This window comes from Rhinolophus sinicus, chromosome 8 (assembly GCF_057876585.1).
Source record: "Rhinolophus sinicus isolate RSI-liver-muscle chromosome 8, RSI-T2T, whole genome shotgun sequence".
In the NCBI taxonomy this organism is placed as follows: domain Eukaryota; kingdom Metazoa; phylum Chordata; class Mammalia; order Chiroptera; family Rhinolophidae; genus Rhinolophus; species Rhinolophus sinicus.
In genome coordinates this window covers 16,410,728-16,430,590 of record NC_142508.1, presented here as the reverse complement: position 1 = coordinate 16,430,590, position 19,863 = coordinate 16,410,728, and the positions used below count along the sequence as shown (strand labels likewise).

At 40.7% G+C, this 19,863-nt stretch overlaps 1 protein-coding gene across 1 annotated transcript; it reads right to left on the bottom strand.

The window, feature by feature from the left end:
* Positions 1-2,310: 2,310 nt before the first annotated feature.
* Positions 2,311-18,122, bottom strand: ZC3HC1 (zinc finger C3HC-type containing 1). Its single transcript, XM_019751317.3, has 10 exons — positions 17,939-18,122; positions 15,975-16,086; positions 13,051-13,201; positions 12,428-12,511; positions 9,219-9,346; positions 7,147-7,301; positions 6,126-6,369; positions 5,559-5,771; positions 4,891-5,097; positions 2,311-2,746 (listed from the first exon to the last, which is right to left on the bottom strand). The coding sequence occupies exons 1-10, from the start codon at positions 18,082-18,084 to the stop codon at positions 2,678-2,680; spliced, it is 1,509 nt and encodes a 502-aa protein (XP_019606876.1). The 5' UTR covers positions 18,085-18,122; the 3' UTR covers positions 2,311-2,677.
* Between the last annotated feature and the right edge of the window lie 1,741 nt (positions 18,123-19,863).

Genomic DNA, 19,863 nt, shown 5'->3' with positions numbered 1-19,863 from the left:
TCGAGCCCTCAGGTACATGATTCCATCGGCTGGCATGTAGAGCCTTAGAAGACAGGGTGGATGGGTTCACTCTACGTGGCTCTATAGATTCGGAGCATTTGAAACACAGATGGTCCGCTTCAATACACAGACTCCTCCTCTCCTGCCCTCTGGAGCACATTGTTCTAGGTAGATACTGAACTCAAAAGGTTAAAAATGTAACTACTGTCTTCCTTCTCTGCCTGATTCTCTATCTTGATTGGTTAGGCCACAAACTAGAGGTCATCCTTGGTTCCTGCCCTCTTCCTTACACCCAAAGTGACCATGCTGAAGTCACCGCTGACATTCCCATCAATCGTCTCTTTTCCCTGCCGTCCCATCTTTTAGAGCCTCCCCATCTCCCCAAGTCACCCTGTGCAGACACCAGAATGATCTTCCTAAGCATCAATGTCATTTTCCTCATCAAAAACTCTTCAATGGCTTCCCTTTTCCCACAGAACCAAGACTCAAATCCTCAGTGTAACAGACAGGACTCCAATCTGCCCCGACTTCTATTCTCTTTTCCTCTCTCTTCTACTGAATGGAAAGGTCCAGCCACAGCAGCATACCTGCTCTTTCAGGAACACAGGAAATTCTGCTCATTTGCTCACAATGCTCCTTCAGCCTCAAATGTCCGTCTTTTATTAAGTGTCTACCAGGCACCAGGCAGTTTTAAGTGTTGAGAAAAAGTCCCTATTCTCAAGGAACCTACACTTGCCACTTATCTCCAAGCTCAAATCTACACCTTCCTCAAAATTCTAATTCCATACATGAGAATTAATTTTTTTATGCTTCTCCTGGAGTATCTGACATTCTGTCTTGTGCAACATTTGTGTGTAAATGTGTCTTCCAGCCTGAACGATAAAGTTCTTAAGGGTAGAAACCAAGTGTTCATTTACCTTTGCATTACCTCAGGTCTTGCAGTGTCTCACACACGGAAGAGACTTACTGTTTCTTGAATTACACCAAGTCTATTCCAATCTGCTTCCATTTACAGTTTTAAGAACACAAAAACAAACAAACAGCTTGTGGAGCTTTGTCTATTTTAAAGAAATGTGTATATTTTTGGGGAGATGGAGGTATAGATTAAAATTTGTGGTGAAAAGACTTAAAAGAAAAATACCCCCATTATTATAACCTGAAACTTCGGCTCCTGGCCCATTTGACTACCTTGTGTTAAGGATTCTACACCATTCCTTAAGAAATTGTGACCTAGTGGCTATGAACTTCTAGAGGGCAGACTTCAAACTCAGTCACCAGATGGCTTCCCACCCTGGAACATAGGTCTCACTTCTGCATGCATTAGAGAGCTGCCCGCAAGGCGACCCTGGAGACCTACAACGAACAGTCAAGCCAATTACCACTGGCATAGGCAGAAGAGCAGCTCTAGAAAAATCACCCCGAGGCAGCCTCTGCTGGCCTCATCCACTGACAGAGACTTGACCTAGGAGATAGCAACACTACTTACCCTTTTAAAAACCAGGATTGGAAATGACAAATATAAAATCTGGTATGCATGAAAAAAAGTGACTGTCCTTGAGACTAAATAAATTTATGCAACCCGTGATGTTGACCTGGGTCCTGGTTTGGATCAATCAAATGTAAAGAACATTTTGGGAACAATTAGGAATTTTGACTGTGGACTGGGTATTAGACAATATGAAAGAATTAGTCATTTTAGTTGGGTGTAGTATGTTAGGAAAAGAATTCTATTTTTTAGAGATTATAAACTAAAGTTTAGCATGGGTGGAATATTACGATGTCTATTATTTTCTTCAGCATAAATGGATTGAGTTATAAAACCAACCATAGTTACTAACTGTGACATTTCAGAGAGTAACTGCTTTCTAGCCTTCCTGGTCATTTTATCAGCGGGCAGTCTTATTTAGAGGGGGCAGGTCAATCTTCACCATGGAGACTGACGTTCCCCACCAGCAGTGAAAACCCTGGGGAGCCCCACTCAGGGAAGCCGTGCATGAGAAGGCACACAGAGAGGGGACGAGACCCAGGCCTCCTTCCCCTGGGTCTAGTCTTCTGTTAGCAAAGTGAAGGGAGAAAATGATTTGCCATTCCATACTACATCAGGAGACCACCTAGTGACATAACAAATTCGTCTTGGCTCTGGTTTAGGAATACCTGTTCGACTAGAATCACGAATGAATTTTAGGCTTTGCAGCCAACCTGAAAAACTAAAATTTTGACTTTGTTTATTGCTCCACTTACGTTTTCTCAGTCTCTGCTTCCTTTCTATCAGCCCAGAAGGCAAGGAAGAAAAACAGTTCTCCAGCAATATGAATTTTAACAAACATTTATTAATACAGGCTGTCATCTTCCTGGGATATGAGTCCTTAGAACACTGCCCCACACTAAAGACACTGCAAGTGCTCATGTCCTCAGTCCCCCGGCTAGTTTCATCCTTGTAACCTCACACTCCTTTAACAGAACCAGGCTTGCTGTGCCTCATGCTGTCCGCAGCCCTGCGGAAACGGGTTTCCTCTCAGCAGCACATGGTGACACTCGCTGCCTTTGAAAGGGCAGGGGCTGCTTATGATTAAACCAGAATGGAGATAAACTTAGCATCAGCTGATCAAAAGGGAATTCAGACATTTGTTTCCAAAGTCGCTCATTCTCCTTCTCTGCAGGAAGGGCTGGAATCTCTTCAGGATGAGCATAAAGATTCCCACTGCCGGAATATTCGGAATACCTTCCTTGATTTCTCAGACAGACTCTATAGGCAGAAAAGCTCATTATTAGACAGGAAATTCTTTTATGGAGACAAAGGATATACAGCAGCTCTAAGGCTTGGTCTGTGGATTTCTCCCACAATGATATTTCTCCTAGATATGTCTAGGATTGAGTAAAAAAGGTCATCTTATACAGTGCAATACATAACACCTAAAGCCAGACTAACAATTAAGAGGCTTGTGTCCTACTGTTAGACGCCTGCTAACAAACTGAGCCTCTAAAATACATCTCATATACCTGCATTTGTCCTAATCTTTGTATGTGAGAATGACACTTCTGACACACCACAGTGCACACACATTTTGCCCTGGCTTCTCATCTGGGATGCTGAATGGGCGCTGGTTCACTACTTCTTGTGAACAAGGACTCACCAGCTGGGGTTAACAGTACAATCCAAGGTCAAGGCATAGAACAAAGTTAAATGACCCTTACGAGTTTAAACTATGACCGTGGCCTTCTCAGCCTCATGTTTTAGCCAGCAGAGCTAATAATAGGAAGACTCTCACTGCTACTTGATCATGCCTATGAAGTGATCTGAGCCTGAGAAATGGTGTTACAGGGAGACGTAACGATTCACTCAAAGACAAAAGTTCTCAGTAAATCAGAACACTTGGTTCTCTCTGCCTCTGAGAGTCCCGACAGAGCACAGGGTCTCCGTGAGAGCACAAACAGTATTCAGCAAGACAATCCAGTTACCTCTGCTTCCTGACCTAAGATGACGTTTTCCCTGTTTTCTCATCCGCTTTGTGGATGAGTGTCTCCATCAAATAAAGTCCCAGGAGGGAAAAGTTCGAGCTCTTACTAGTGACCGAGGGGAATTTAGTTAATAAAGTGACATTTTAGTTAATAAAGTAACTAAAGTGAATTTAGTTAGTAAAGCTGAAACAGACTTCAGTTGAAAAATAGTATCAACATTTTTTTTAGTGTCAAGATCCTTTACCACAGCCTCATTAAGCTTTGGATTTCCCAATCACAGCAGCTGTGGGAAGGTTAAAAGATAAGCTACCAAAAAGGATTTTAAAAATCCTGGAACCTAGGGCCAATTAGGAGGCCAAATTCTCCCACTACAAAAAAAAAAAAAAGTCCTACGAGGTTTCTTGTTAGTATGATAATCACAGAGGGGAGTTGATAAAAACTGCCACTACCCTATTTCATAAGGCTCTAGGAAGAGAGAATTTATATGCAAAGATAGATCTAATCTCTCCAATTTGAGAAGTGGGTCAAACATTTGTCTTCAGATAGCTTTATATATTTTCAAGTTTTTAAATTGGAAAAATGCAGATTGTTTTCCTGCAAAAATCTTGAGAAACCTTCATCTGTATATTTACTAAGGGTATGCATGTACGTTCTTGGGCTTTTGGTATCACTAGGTCCTTCCAGTGAAATCTTGTGACCCTACAAAACATTCTGGGAACGCTTCTGGTAAACATCTGCTGTAGAGTATTATTTTACTTTGTCCTTGGAGGGAAAAGAGGTCAGAAATTACTGTATTTACACCGGGCAGGCTAGAAGGCAACTTAGGGAATGAGCCAGCAAAGGAAAGAGACCCAGTTTTCACGATTCCTTAAAGCCCACCCTCACAGCACAAGCACTTGACTTGTTTCCTCAGCTGTCATAATGGATTGGCAGTTGCCCACATTTGTAACCAGCAGCAATCGTTACTGCGACGGCTAGCTGAGGTTCAGTGCACAAGTCTGGGGCTGTGTCACAGAGCAAAGCACCCTGTCCACCGTGAGGAATGAAATTGTAATCCTGGTGTCAGAGCACAGACAGCTAAAATCACTGGCAAGGCTCCAAATGCAAGTGACAGCAACTGATGGAAAAAAGCAGCTGTGTGCAACATGAGGGGAGCAGCTGCCTCTTCATCGATTCCTATTTCTCTACTCCTTTTCTCCTTTGAGTCATTTTGGTTGAGAAGACAAATAACTAATCAGAATGTGATGGAAGGCCCTGTGCTGAACTGCAGAAAGACCGAGCCAGTTCCATGCCTGCGTCTAGGATGGAACCAGACTGTCTAATGTGATTTAGAAGGCTGAGGGCGAGCAGGGTGCTAATTATAGGACGGGCTCTGCTCCTCGTCCCATGAACAGCAAGCGCTGCACACGATCAGACAGGGGCTTGTCTCACCGTGGAGTCAGTTTCAGCCGGCTGGTTGGACTGCTTGTGGGCCAAGAGGACTTTCAGCAGCACCTTCCAGCCCGGGTCGGCCGGGGTGCTGGCGTCTACCTCGGTGCCACCATTCTCCCTGGTTTCCTTGCTAACTGCGAGGTTCACCCAGGGGCACCAGTCTCTATGCTGAGATGTGGGATCGAAGAAGCTTCGGGAAGATGTGTCCTGAGGGAGGAGGAAGAGAAATGGTGTTAATGAAGGGCAGAAGCTGTGTAAATTCAGAGAGGCTATTAGTTAGTTGTAAGGTCCAGACTCTCATGACGCCCACATTTCAAGTTTCTACTTTTACGTTCTCCTTTCGACGTTGCCTACATATTACCCTCTCACTCTTTAAATTCTCTCCCTTCACGTCAAACCAACCTTATCTTATCAGGTCTGTCCCCTACCTCATTGCTGTCCCATGTGCCTGACATACTCATGACCTCTCCAGAATCCATCCCAAAGAAACAGATGACAAAACCCTTACATTTTTTTTCCCCTTTGGTCACCCAACTGTCCCATCTTTAAATTTATACACGTGGTCTACTTATAGCCATGGGACCAGGGGTGGGCTTCTCCATGCTCGGTGGCGAGGGCGTGTCGGGCTGCTTATGCTCAGTGACTTGCACACGTGCAGGTGAACTCACTGAGCTGCTGGAGGAGCAGAGGCGAGCTCGTTTGGCTCTTCGGAGAGGACTAGATGGCACTTCCAGGCTGGAGGTGTCGCCTGTTCCCATGCTTCGGGTCACCGGGCGGGTTCTGGTGGTGGGGCTAGCAGCCTCCGGCTCAGGGCGGTCAACGGGACTGGAAGAATCCCAGCTCCGAGTCCGGGAGAAGATGGGACCTGGGCTCCTTTCAGCCTGAAGGAAATGGGAGATAATGGGAGTACACCAATGTTATTCATGGCTGTGATCAGGAGAAGTATTTCTAGGAGCATGTCAAAGTTAGTATTTGATAGTTTAAACTCTAAGCATTTAGTTTCTGAATTGCCTATATAACTAAACTCCTCAAAGAATATTAGATTTCTATACAAAGTAACAAATTTAGCTTTTCCATTGTAACTGAATAAACCCACTATGTGATATTCTGATCAACGTGGTTAAAAGTGAAGCCCACCCCATCTAAGTTAAGATCCAACTTTTCCATCAACACCATTTATGGCAAGAATGCCGGTTTTTAAACGTCCACTCCAAACAAGCCCATGAAGTCGATACCTGCTCCGAGCCTGGGGAAAACGTAGCATCCTGGCTCCGAGTCATCATCCTCCGAGGAGACTCAGGCACCAAAAGGAAGCGCTCTGGCCGCCCCTCAGGGCCTGAGGTGGGGGAGCTGGTCAGGCCAAAGGACGCCTCCAGGTCGGTGATGGACGACTCAATTTGCTGGAAGCCCCAGAGCCCCACCTTCCTCATACACTGTGAACATGTTATCAGGGAGAGCTGCATGGGTTCCAAGGCAGAACTAGGTAGGAACAGACAAGGAATGACGTTTTCTCAAAGGGTAACATTTCCAAGGGACTAAGTGTAATGATCTGTAAGTATGCTTTATCTCACAAACACATCTCTGGAACAGTCCAATGACTGGGAACCACGTCCTCTCAGGGGCCTGTCGTTTGATCTCAGGACCACAATTTTATCATCTTTCAAAACCGTCTTATTTTCTATAGACATATCTAGGGGTCTCAGTATGCTCTTCTATGGCAAGACCATTTTCCAGTTCATGCTTTACAAATTTCCCCATCCGTCTTAAAGCCTTTTCCTTTTAAATGAAAATCAGTTCTTAATGAAAATCTACCAAAGAAAACGTATTAAAGTAAACGATTAGTTCTGACAGTCTTGTATCTGAAAGTCTATGCCAAATTGAGCAGCTGGAATGGAAACACCAACATGGGGGCCTGGAAGACTCCAGCTGGTGTTTCCTTTGGTAATTTTTAATCAATTGAACTGATTTTTCTTCCTTTCTGAAAACAGAAAGGAGCTTTACTGTTTATAGGAACACAAATTCCCAGCTGGGAAGTGACAGTAACAGAAACAAAGTTCAAGTGTGTTCAGGAATTCCTGAGTTCTAATTCTGGCTGTTACTGATTCTTACTGTCCCCCCCCCCACCGCCTTCAGTTTCTTGTTGTCAGTTTCTCTCAGAGAAAACACCACGTGATCTCCAACTACTGTTAGTGACCAATGGACATGGGTGTATAAGGTTGTCACAGTTCGTGTCCCCAGGCCAATTCGCTGACTAACCTACACGCCCAGCCACACACAGAGAGAATACAGGCAGTGACGTGGACTTGGATGTCTGAGCCTAATTTGGTGGCAGTTTTTCTCTCGTTGGTTCTGTGATCCAGTTCATCTTCAAGCAGATGCAGGAGAAGACTGATCTTGTCTTCCGTCAAGCACTGCAAAGGAACCAAGGTAAAAGGCTTCAAGTTTCAACCACCATGAAAAGAAAAGTTATACACAATGATGTGCCCACATGATAAAAGGCAAAAATCATGACAGAAATGACAAACATTGTTACCGTAGGCCGCGGAGAGAGAGCAGGCTGCAGAGAGAGAGCGGGGCCAAGGGGAAGGAAGAAGTAAGGGAAAACAAAGGAGGTAGGAGATGAGATCATTCTTAAGAAAAGGTGCAGCTACCAGACCGACGAGAACTTGATTTTGACTTAGGTGGCCGATAGCAGACCCAGGAAGCCATCTTGTCTCTCAAGGAGAACTTGAGCTAATTATAAGGGATTATAATATTATCATTATTGGGAGGGAAAAATCTCCACCCTGTGTGGCCATGACAGTTGCAACAAGGACCAAATAAGGACAAAAAGAATCCCTCTTCCTGACAGAAGGAGTGGTCAGCAAAGACCCACCTGTGAAAACACCACCCCTAATTCTTGAATATTTCCCATGCTCATTTCGAAAATAAAAAATTCCCAAGCCCCAGTCCTCTGGGGAGCAGTGGCTATTCTCCCAGCCTGCCCACTCCCACCGCCCTGGGAGTACACTGTCCTATCCTTGTTCTTTCAATAAATTCACCGCTTGCTCGGCTTATTCAGTATGTCTCTGAATTCCTTCCTGCTGCGTAACCAAGAACTCGTTCTCTGACAACAACACGAAGAACGTTTTCTTGAGCAGAGAACAATTTCCTTTTAGGATTGGGCTAAGATACCACACAGATGCTGAACTGCCCTGGACCTGCTGATTGAGAATGTGAGCAGTTTTCCTGGAATTATCAAATCTTTTCTTAGTACTCACTTGTTTTCAATTTACCAATAGCAGATTTTCTCTGAAACCTGTAAACTTCAAACCCAACGAATGAAAATAGGTTACTACTTATAGGTTGGCCTGACACTGAATTTACTTTTTGACAGAACAACAGAGCTTGCCACGGTCTTCAGTTTTGTTCTAAGAATAATAAAGAACTATGACAGGGTGAAAAAAAATTGCCTTGGTTAGGGACAGGGTGAAATTTATAATACCGTGTTTCCCCAAAAATAAGACCTAGCTGGACCATCAGCTCTAATGCGTCTTTTGGAGCAAAAACTAATATAAGACTGGGTATTATATTATATTAGACCTGGTTTTATATTATATTATATTATATAAGACCTGGTCTTTTATATTATATTATACCCGGTTTTATATTATATTACATAAGACCTGGTCTAGTATATTATATTATATTATATTATATTATATTATATTATATTATATTATATAATATAGACCTGGTCTTATATTATAGTAAAATAAGACCGGGTCTTAAATTAATTTTTTTTAGGTCTTATTTTCGGGAAACACAGTAGGCATGAGAGGTTAACAGTTTGGTGCTAAAATCTGTAACTGCCTCTCAACTTGAAGTAGCAAAATAAAATCTCTATTTCCTACAGTAAAGCTTGTCTTCACAAAGTACCCATTGGGTGATGAAATGGGACAGTAAACACTCAAAGTCAAAACATTTCAAAATTGCTATTCACAAGAGAGAAGGGAGTTTATAACTTCTCCTCTAGCACTTTCTTTGGGAAATGGTATGCACTAAACCATATGAAGTGACATTTCAGCATCTCCTGTGAAAGTTTAAGTAACAAATCAAGATAAAACTGAATTTATGCCATTTAAAGAAACATTTCTAAAAGTTTAAATGGAACCCATTTACTTAAACCCTCAATAGTCGCCTTTCTGGTGGAAACTGAAAAAGGTCGGTTGAGAGACAAAGAAGCAGTTCTCTTCATAGCAATCTGTATCCTGTCATTTGAAAGAAATGCTTCATGTAAAAGCTGGTGACAACTGGAGGCCACTGGAGGCTAGCCAAGAAAAACTCACCATAGTTTTCAAGTCCTCTGGCCGCAGGGAAGGAAGCTGCAGGTCCAAGTGACAAAGGCTTTGAAAACGGTCTAGGAATTCACTAACAAGAACAGCAGGCTCATCCAATGGTAACATCCCAAATCGATCTGTGGAGAAAGTAAACTGGAAAATTATACTGGTGCAAATGGAAAAAAAAAACACATGTATACATCGACAGGGGAATATGTGACATTGGTAAGATATTTGATGAGGCTGTGATGATACTTTTGTCGTTTTGTTTAATAAGTTGAGTCTCAGGAAAGATTTCTCAGAAGCAGTCAGGTCTAAGCTACATGTGAAAGACCAACAACAGTGTGTTAAAGCAAAGGCCCAAAGGATGGCACTTTTGGGGAATTCTATATAGTGTAGCAGGGCTGGAACACGGTATGCCTGTGGGGGGAGTAGCAGGAGGTAAAGTTAAAGCGTAGACATGATAAGACGATCATGACTGTAATAACTATATGTGATGAGAAACTACTGAAATGATTTTTTTTTAAAGGAGAAAGTGATATTATAGATGACATGCATTACTTTGGAATAGAGACTGTAAGGGGTCAGTCTGGATGCAAAGAAATAAGCTAAGCAGACATTGAAGTGATTTAAAGTAATAATCTTTGTAACATGCCAGGCATAAGGATGGAGATTAGGTGTATGAATGTTATAAAACTCTTAATGATCACTGAAACCTCGTAAGAAAAATAGGGTAGAATAGTATACAAGATTAAATTGGGAAAATGAATGTAAACTCATGATGTTAAATAGAAATCTAGCAGTGATGGTTTTGTGAGTGTACAAATATGTTAAAACTTATCTAATTGTATACCTAAATACTTAGGTATCAATAAGGCTGTTTGAAAAATTTTTCCCCCTACTTTTGTTATTAAAACGGGCCCAAAAGCAGTAATAGTAACACTTTTGTCCATCACATATTATATCATTAGCAACCAGATTTTGGCTTCTAATATTATTAAATATTATTATTTAAAGTTGTTGCACGTAATCAAATATGTCAAAACACATGTCATCAATTTAAAAAGATGCATCACTTTACTAGAAAAGTCAGGTTATAAAAAACTAAAATCAATGGGAAAGGTATGGACTTTAAAAAAGCAAGTGGGGTTTAGTAATAAGAAGGAAACATGTTCTGATGACCAGAGGCTCAGGTTTGACATAACTTGGAAGAAGAAACGAGGTCCCAACACCTATCTGATTACCTCCTAATTTTGGGTTTGGCCTGATTGCCACAATCCTAAGAAAATACTAGTAAAAACTTAGGAGGTAAAAGAGCAAACAGAGAAGAAATTAAACCCATCCTGAAAATGTTTTAAAGTAAGTTTAAATATATGTTTTGTAATTCATGTATGTGATATTTTGTATACTTTAGTGTTTGGTATGTTCAAAACAAATAGTCCTAGTAAATTAGTAATTGTAATTTAAAATGTTGAAAGGAATTTAATTTAGTTTGTAATTATTGGCAAATGTTTGAAAAATACTACCTTTAAATTGTATTTATTAGACATATTTAGTAAATTTAAGCCTTCATTAAAGTATAAGTACTTGTGGGTGTCCCTTTCTCCACACAAGTCTCTTGAATGTTAAAGAACCAAACCAAAGGATGGTATAATTGGAGGGTCCTATTTGAGGTCTATTTAGGAGGTAGAATGGATAGGACCAGGTGGTAATAATACGGAAGGCATCTAAGGTGACTTCCAAGTTTCTGGCTAAGACAACTGGAAGAGGAGGGCAGTACAATTTACCAACATGGAGAAAATGTAAGAGAAGCAAGTTTTAAGTATGCGATGGAGTTTTCTTTACGTTGAGTTCTAGGTACCTGCAAGATATTAAGTAGAAATGTTTAGAAGGTAGTTCAAAATATAAGTTCAAAAGAGAGGTCTGGATAGGAGTTAGAGGTCTGCCAGTAGGTGGTAGCTGAAGTTATGAATGGGATCAAGACAGTGGAATGTATAATGGGAACCACCAACAGAGCTATAGGGGGACCCTTAAAAACGTGGACTGAGCACACTGGCCCTAGATCAATTTATATCCTCGTAGGACTCATAACTAGGCCAACAGCAGGAAATCCCTATTATACAGTCACCTTCTCTTTAAAAATGTTATTTCTTAATAATCCCTTTCCTATCACCTCTCCATTTAGCAGTAGATGGCACTCTACTGATGGTCACTTTGAATCCACTTTTTCCTCTTAGTGGCCACTCATGGACTATTGCTGGACATCAGTGACCTTGGAATTAGCCTGAGCTGTCCTACTGAGATAAAAAGTATGCCTACGAGGCACTCATCTCTGGCCAAGCATCAAATATATGAATTCCGTTGCTCTGTAACCATGGGTCGAAAGAGTTTTATACCTGGTCTTGCTGAGCCCCCCAGAGGGCTCTGCTGCCAAGGCTGGTTACTCAGTAGGAATATGTCTATGTGACCAGCAAAACTGAAGAAAATCCCACTAAGACTACATTCTGGGCTCCCTTGCTCTACAGCATTTTGCATCCACGTCAGTGGTTCCTGAATTAAGAGAGAGCACGTCCTGCCGTGGTCCTTACACAGAGTGGATGACAGGTGCCTGCACCTGGCTGGTCCAGACCATTCACTACTGCAGGGCAGTCTGGCTGTGACGATACCCTTAATTCAGTGCTGTTGTTATGTTGTGTCGTTTCACTGTAATAGACTGTAGATTTGTAATCACACTTACTTGGGGTTCTGTGAGTCCTCTTTAGCATCTGAACCCTGTTTGACTACCACCATTAGCGCTGTCAGTGCACCAGAGGAAGCTGGGCTAGAACACGGGGCTGCTTGCTATGGTAGGAAAAGCAGAGGGTTTGAAATCAGATGAAACCCTAAGTATGGCTCCTCACTAGCTGGTCTTAAGACTTCTGTTTCTTGGTTTTCTCACCTAAAAAAAATTGGGTTGACAGTGTCTACCTCCTAGGGCCTCAGTGAGGATTACATGGGACAATGTATGCATAGCTAAGCCGTTGGCATGTCAAATACATTTAATAAAGTTAAGCAGTAACATAGTAAGTGAATGAATGTTAAGTTATTTCTTCTTGAAAAGCACAAATAGAAAGGGAGAACAAGAACTTCAAAGATGAGACTTTCAGAAAAAAATAAACAATGTTAGAAATGCAGTGACCAAGAAGAGATGGTAAATGGGACATCTCGGAAACAAGTACCTGGAGAGGGACTGTCTGGCCAGAAACAGAACTTCTCATGGGCAGTACACAAGGCTTTCTTCAGCTCAGCACACCGTTCCTTATCTGAAACCCACATAGGTAACAACGCCTTAGAAAACACTATAGAGATTCAAAATCCAATGCTCTTAGCCTTTCAGAGTATAGCTACAACTAAAAAAGAAAAACCTAAGTGAATTTTAAAAATATGTAAAAATATTAGCAACCGCATCATCTTAATATTTTCTACAAAACAAGCTGTAAATCAAGATCCTAAGATCAATAACAGAGGGTATCATGCATCTTATCAGGCAGGGAGGACATTCCAAAGCGTGAGCACTCAACTAACATCCTACGTCTCTTTGCCTAAGCATCAATTTTGGAACCATAAAGTAAACACACTGCTTAGTTTCTCAGAATAGACAAAGTCAGGTCCACTCTAAAGTAGGTTAGTTTTTAAAAAAAGTGATGACTAAAGGTAATAATTAGGAGGAAGACTATCATAAATTCACCTTGTTGTATAGAGTACACAATCTTTGATCAAACACGTGACTGATCTTTTCAGAAAACCTAGCAGTGTATACCTTTGAATATGGTTAGAAATGTAATTTGTACATTATACTTACATCTGTCAAAATCAAAAGCTGGTTGTAAACTGGCACAGAGAAAAGCTTGGCAGCTGGAGCACTTGAGCATATCACATTCAACTGTGACCCAGCCATATTTTGCACAGACAAGTGGAGACAGCTCGGGGGGCTTACCTGCCCATTTCAAAGAGTATTCATGTTAAGAAAAACAACAAGTATATTCAATGCAAGTATATTAAAATGAGTAAGTCAGAAATGAAAGCTTTCACTCATTCTTTATGCACATAGGAATAAACACATTAAACTGAGGGGGAGGGCAGTAAGAAAATGTGTTAAAAAACTTTTTAAAGCACAGGCACATAATTCACAGAATGATGAGTCACTTGAGTAATAACCGGAGGGAAAAAGTTATGAACCTTTTCTCTAGGAAGCCCTATGTACTTTACGTTTAAATATTTATTTTATTATTGGCATGGGATGGCATATAGAAGCCATTCCCATCCACCTAATATGACATCCTAGGGATTTAAAAACACGAGTGGAATGCCTAATCAACAGGCATGGTGAAGGTCAAACAAGCAGCAATATTTTCCACCACTCATCAGGCTATTGTACCACATCCACTCTTACCTTCCAAAGAATAATCAGTATAATTAATAACATTCTTCATTATGGCCCCTGACCAAAAGTTACATACTAATGTGTGTGTGTGTAGTCTGTGTTTTAAATAGGCTGAGGACACCAAGAGCAGCTGTAAGCATGTGCTTGGGACAATGTCCTAAAACATTTCTTGATCTTTAATATTCAACACTCAGCTCTTTATATTTCACCCAAAGAGCTCTTATTTTACAGAGCACAGGAGGAAAAAAGGATAAAACATGAAAGAAGATGCAGGCAAGTTCTATATTTTTATAAAGAATGTGGGAATTTGAAAACATTCCAGTATCAGCAAAAGAAGGACTGAAGGCTAGAAAACAGAATTTAGATGTAAATGTGAAAGGAGCTGGGATTATTTAGAATAAAATTGAATTACTTAATTAGCTTAAGTTAAATAAATGATTATCATATCTGAAGTGGTGACCAATTTATATCCAACAAGAACAAAAGAGAACAAAAGGAAATGGTTCTAAATACTGTATTCAAATCAGAAATTAGTCCAGGGGACAAATGAAGTATCAAAATATATAATGATAGTAATGGATCATAACTCATTGAATAAAAAAGGAAATCATGACCCCATGCTGCTACAAATAAATTATATAAAGTTTGATGAGGAATGAGATATTTACAGTTTCAAAGCACCTCCCCACAAAACACTTTTTTATTGAAGGCGCAGCTCACAGTGGCCTATGTGGGCATTGAACTAGCAACCTTGGTGTAATTAGTGCCACACTAACCAACTGAGTAACTGGCCACTCCAAAACACTTCTTTTTTTTTTTACACTTCTTAATTACAAAGGAGGAAAGGGTTACTTTACGATGGAGAAGACTGACAGACACTCTCTTTATCAAGTAACCAAAGTGATCATTGCCAGTAAAGGGAAAAATCAAAAACCATGTGTCACCTGACACAGAACACCGCTCCACTTCTATGATACTCCTGCATGACCTGAATCTAATCATAAGGAAATACCAGACAAATGTGACCTGAGGTACATTCTACAGAAGAACTGGCCGGTAATTTTCAAAAGCATCAAAATCATGCAATGGAAAGAAAAACTGAGGGTTCTCAACTGGATCCATGTGATATAAAGAACATTACTGGGGCAACGATGACATAATTGGGGTCTGAGGGTTAGATGGGATTAACTTATTATGTGGATTCCCTGATTTTGATGGTTACATTGTGCTTATGTAGGAGAAAGTCCTTGTTTGTAGGAAATATTTGTGGGTAATGAGGTTATCACTTTGGCAACTTTTAAGTACTCAGGAAGGAAGTTCTTTGTAACCTGGGCAATCTTTCTGTAAGTCTGTATTTGTTTTACATTTAAAAAAAATCTCTAGTGAATAGAAAATGGCAAAGTGATGGGATGTCACTTCTGTAGATTATAGAGTCTAGCTTCTCTCTTGTTCTCTCTTGCTTGCTCACTCTGAGGAAAGCCAGCTGCCATGCTGTGAACTGTCCCAGAGGAAAGGCCCATGTAGCAAGGAACATAGGAAGGTCTCTAGCCAACAGCCAGTACAGAACTGAAGCCCTCACTCAATCCAACAGCCACAAGGAAATGAATCCTGCCAACAAACACATGAGCTTGGAAGTGGATCCTTTCCTAACTGAGCCCCAAGATCACTGCAGCCCCAGCCCACACCTTGACTGCAGTCTATGAGAAATCCTGAGTCAGAGGACTCAGCTGGCTGTACCTGGATTCCTGATCCACGGAAACTGAGATGCATGCTTCTTGTTTTAAGCCACTAAGTTTTAGGGTAATTTGTTCTACAATAATAAGTAACTAACATACAAAAGAAAATCTAGAAAGAGACAGGAAGCGCAGTATAGTCTCAAAAAAAAAGTCTGGGTGCCAAGAACCTAATCCTGCTTCTGCCACTTGTTAGCAGGTTGACCTTGGGCAAGTTACATAACCTACCTGAAACTGTTTCCTCTTCTGTAAAATGGGTATAAAAAATAATAATACCTATTTTCATAGGTTTAAGGTGAAGATCAAATGTCATACTACATGTGAAAACACATTACATATAAATGTTAGTTATTATTTGTTCTCCTCTCAGGCTTAGTTTTCTTCTGTAAAAGGAAAAGTTTTGATCATCTCAAATGTCCCTTTGAGGGATAACATTTTTGGGGGGTGGAGGGATAACATTTTATGATGCTGATTTTCCTGTAAAATTTCTTACCAAGTTTAACTCTTAAATTTAAAACATCAGAGTAAGTGGTGTTATTCCTGGGTGGGGGGAACAACAATTCCAGGGACAGGCAGAAAGTGCAACTCACATGAACTCAAAAAGGATATAGAAAATGTTTCCACTCTGCTAAAGAAGGCTTCTTTACTTGTAGATTCCAATGGAGGTTGTTCTGCTTGGGGTGACCCATTAACGGACTGGACTGTGGCAGAGGTGTCCTTCCTAAAATAAAGAGGCAGAACTGTTGGTAATCCTTTCATGGCATCACTTTACCTAAACACTTTGTACATAGTTTCCCTGAATTTCATATTATCAATCACACCACACACACTGGATTTTAACCTTTCAAAAAAATCATTTCAATCATGTTATTCCTCTGCTTTACATTTTCAATGGTTTCAAAATACAGTCGACCCTCTGTATCCATGGGTTCCACATCTGCGGGTTCAACCAACTGTGGATAGAAAATATTTGGGAAAAAAATGTTTTTGCTGATGTGAACTATGCAGTTAGGCCTAAGATGGTTGTTTCTATACTGAACACGTACAGACTTTTTCTTGTCCTTATTTCCTAAACAATTCAGTATAGTAACTATTTACATTGCATTAGGTATTTTAAGTAATCTAGAGATGATTTAAAGTATACGGGAGGATGTGCACAGGTCATATGCAAATACTACACCATTTTATATAAGGGACTTGAACATCTGAGGATTTTGGTATCTGAAGGGGGGTCTTGGGACCAATCCCCATCGGATCCCAAGGGACAACTGTAATTACTAAATAGAATCCAAATTCTTCAGTTTGGAATTCAAATGTCTTTACACTTTGGCCATACCTAAGTTTCAAGCAACTTCTGCCTCCACAGTGCTCCCCTCATCCTCTACTGGCAAACTGTTCCTCTAGTTCACTCACTGTACAACAATATTTTGCTTAACTTTAGTAAACACAAAATATGACTCAAAGCTTCCATGCATTATACAATTCGGACCACCTTAGAAATTTAACTCTTTTAACAGCAAAAAACAATCCTGATATTTCTACCTGGATTAACTCTCAATACCCACTCCTCCCCCAAAAAGCACCACTTTGAAAATTCAGACCAAAGTAAAGGTCTTCAGGCAATTTCATGAAAAAAATTCAGGGAGAAAAAGTCGCAAAAACAATTCTCTTATTTTCAGTCAAAGGCATTTCAACAGCACCTGGGAAGAGGTAGAGGGAGGAATGGCTGAAGACAAAAGTTATTTTAATAAAACCAGGATAACACCAACTATTATTACTCAAAAGAAATTTATTGTAGGAATCCTTCTCAGACAGTCACAGAGAGCTTCAGGGAGGTGTGGTTCTTGGAAAAAATTCAGAGGATTCCAGTAAACTTGGATGGGGAAAAAAATGACATTTATTTTACTAACTTCTAATTGAAATTTAGCACTGCCTTCGATTATGAATGAAAGTAATAAATAAAACCATAGTAGCATCAGCAATGGAAATTACAGAGATATTTTGTCACCGACAAAATGTTGTCCATGTTTTGAAATATTGTTTATGCTACTTCAAAATTATGGTAGCTAATCGACCTATAACTAGATATTATTTAACTTTTTAATAAAGAAGCATGCTACTGCATCACTTTTCTCTACTACCTTGATAACTTCATTCCAATGTAATGGGTTTCCTTTATAATCCTATGTAATTTACTTCATACATTTAAAATTATTATTCTGGTAAAGCTTATTATTCATAAGCTTTACCAGGCTCTCACAGGTGTCTACGGCTCAAAAAAGGTCAAGAAGCCCAAATAAAAGAAGTCAGGTAGGCATAGCTGGCGGTCTTTTTTTTCCTTTCCCCCCAAAACGGATTTATGGCAAAATTCCGCCCGTTGGTGCGTAATCCAGCACAAGCCGAGGAGATTAAAGCCGACTAAACATAGTAACCCCAGTCTCTTTCAGATCTCGGGACGAAGCCATCCATTCTCACCGCCGTTGTCGCCGACCCACGGGGTCTCCCTAGGCCTGCGTTACCCTAACCCTCTCCAATCTGCCAGCGCCGGACCCACGGTGCAATAGCGAACTCACGCTTCCGCGCCTCCCTCTTCCAGAGCAATTCCCTCATCTATCAGCTGCCGAATTTTTTGGGGAGTCCCTTCTGGGGAACGAACAACTGCACCCCAATTCTTTTCAACTCCCGCGGCAAACGCAGGCTCCTCACTGGGCGCCGCCATCTTGGTCCGTTGCCGAGTTGCTTCCCCGTGAGTTTGAAGGTTCAGAAACTTCCGTTCTGGGCGGTTAAGATTCTCTTTGCGGGCAACCCCCCGCGCGATTGGCCACGCGATCCGCATGCAGAGTCTGACCCAGTGGAGGCCCACGCCTTCTTGGCCATTTTAGAACGAGGTAAACCCCAACGGAAGGGCTCTGGTGATTAAACCTAAATTAATCTTTCCTTTATTCATGAGCTTATTTGGGCTGATAAAGGGATTTTCAGAGGACTGTCTCTCCAAATTCAGCAGGGTGAGGGGCCCAACTTGGTCCTCAAGTAATTAAGTTATATGGCCTTCCTAAATTAGGTCTTTTTACAAGTGAGGAATTGGCGACTGTCACTTGAGAGTAAATAATTTAGAATCCTTTCTAAACTGTGTTACAGGTGGGTTTAGAAGTCTGTAGCATTGGACATTATTGAACACTCCTTCCTTTGTCCAACAAATATTTATTGAGTGTGTCCTACTGACACTGTCCTAGGGGCTGGCAGTGACAGCAGTGAACAAAGAAAACATAGTTTAGAGGACTTTGACATCAAATAAATATATTTTACTATAGTTTTGAAATTATGATTATAAGTGCTTCAAAGAAGTACCAAGGGTATAAAAGGAGGACCTAATTTAGTCTGCAGAGTGTCCTCATAGTGTCAGGTGCTGAAGCTAAAGCGGGTGAGAGTGTGGGAAAGAGACCTGCTCAGAATCGTACAACATCTCAGATTGCAAGGAGTTTGTTTTATATAATAAACTGACAAAGAAAGCGGGACCAACCCTTCCAGCTCACTCCCTCTGGGGTCCTTACTTCAATGATCTTCCCGCCTACTAGGACCTTTAACCTACTGATCTAAGCTCCTTTCATTGTCCCTAACACCACCCCCTTTCTTATTTCTCTCCTTAGCCAGCTTAAGTTCATTGCCAATCATTACCATCCTTCCTTTGTAAAATGTGAATATGGACTGAGAATTAATATTCAAGAATTATTGTTAGTTTTGTTATATGTGATAGTAGCATTGTGATTACGGTTTTTAAAAAGTCCTTAGAAGAGATACATCTTGAGGTATTTATGGGTGAACTGGTATGATGTCTGGGGTTTGCTTTAAAATTCTTGAGGAAAAGAATATGTGTGGAGGAATAGATGAAAGAAGATTGCGAAATGTTTTTAATTTTTGGATTTGGGTGATAGACATTATATTATTTTTTCTACTATTGAGATGTTTGGCAACATCATAAAAAATAAATGAGCTAAAAATAATATATTATTTTGAATATCCTCTCAATTTCCTTGACCCTTTCTTGCTTTATAATACTTATTTGGCAAAACCTCAGTCAGAGTTGAGTTGAATTCAAGTCTCTACTAGTCTGCTCCTGCACCCAATCAGCTGACTATGTATGGTTAAAGAAAAATTTACGACATGCTGATTTGTCTCTATTTTCTCGACCCCAATGGCCCTTAATTCCGCCCAGTAATCATACAATATTGCATTTCCCCGAAAATAAGACCTAACCAGAAAAATAAGCCCTACCATGATTTTTCAGGATGACATCCCCTGAACGTAAGCCCTAATGTGTGTTTTGGAGCAAAAATTAATATAGCACCTGGTCTTATTTTCGGGGAAACACGGTATTTCCCTAGTCCACTTCCTCTCTCATCTTCATATGTGACTATTTTCTATCTTTCTCCTCAAACCTTTAACGTCTCCACCTAGCATCTCTCCCCCTCCCATCCACAGATGTAGTTTGTTTCCTATT

Excerpts from the sequence above, each read along its gene's own strand:
- ZC3HC1 (XM_019751317.3), bottom strand. The coding sequence starts at position 18,084 with ATGGCGGCGCCCAGTGAGGAGCCTGCGTTTGCCGCGGGAGTTGAAAAG. Across the intron at positions 9,347-12,427 it reads GCCAGACAGTCCCTCTCCAG|ATCGATTTGGGATGTTACCA; the intron begins GTACTTGTTTCC and ends CTTTCTCCACAG. Across the intron at positions 5,098-5,558 it reads TCTGCTCCTCCAGCAGCTCA|GACACATCTTCCCGAAGCTT; the intron begins GTGAGTTCACCT and ends CTCCTCCCTCAG.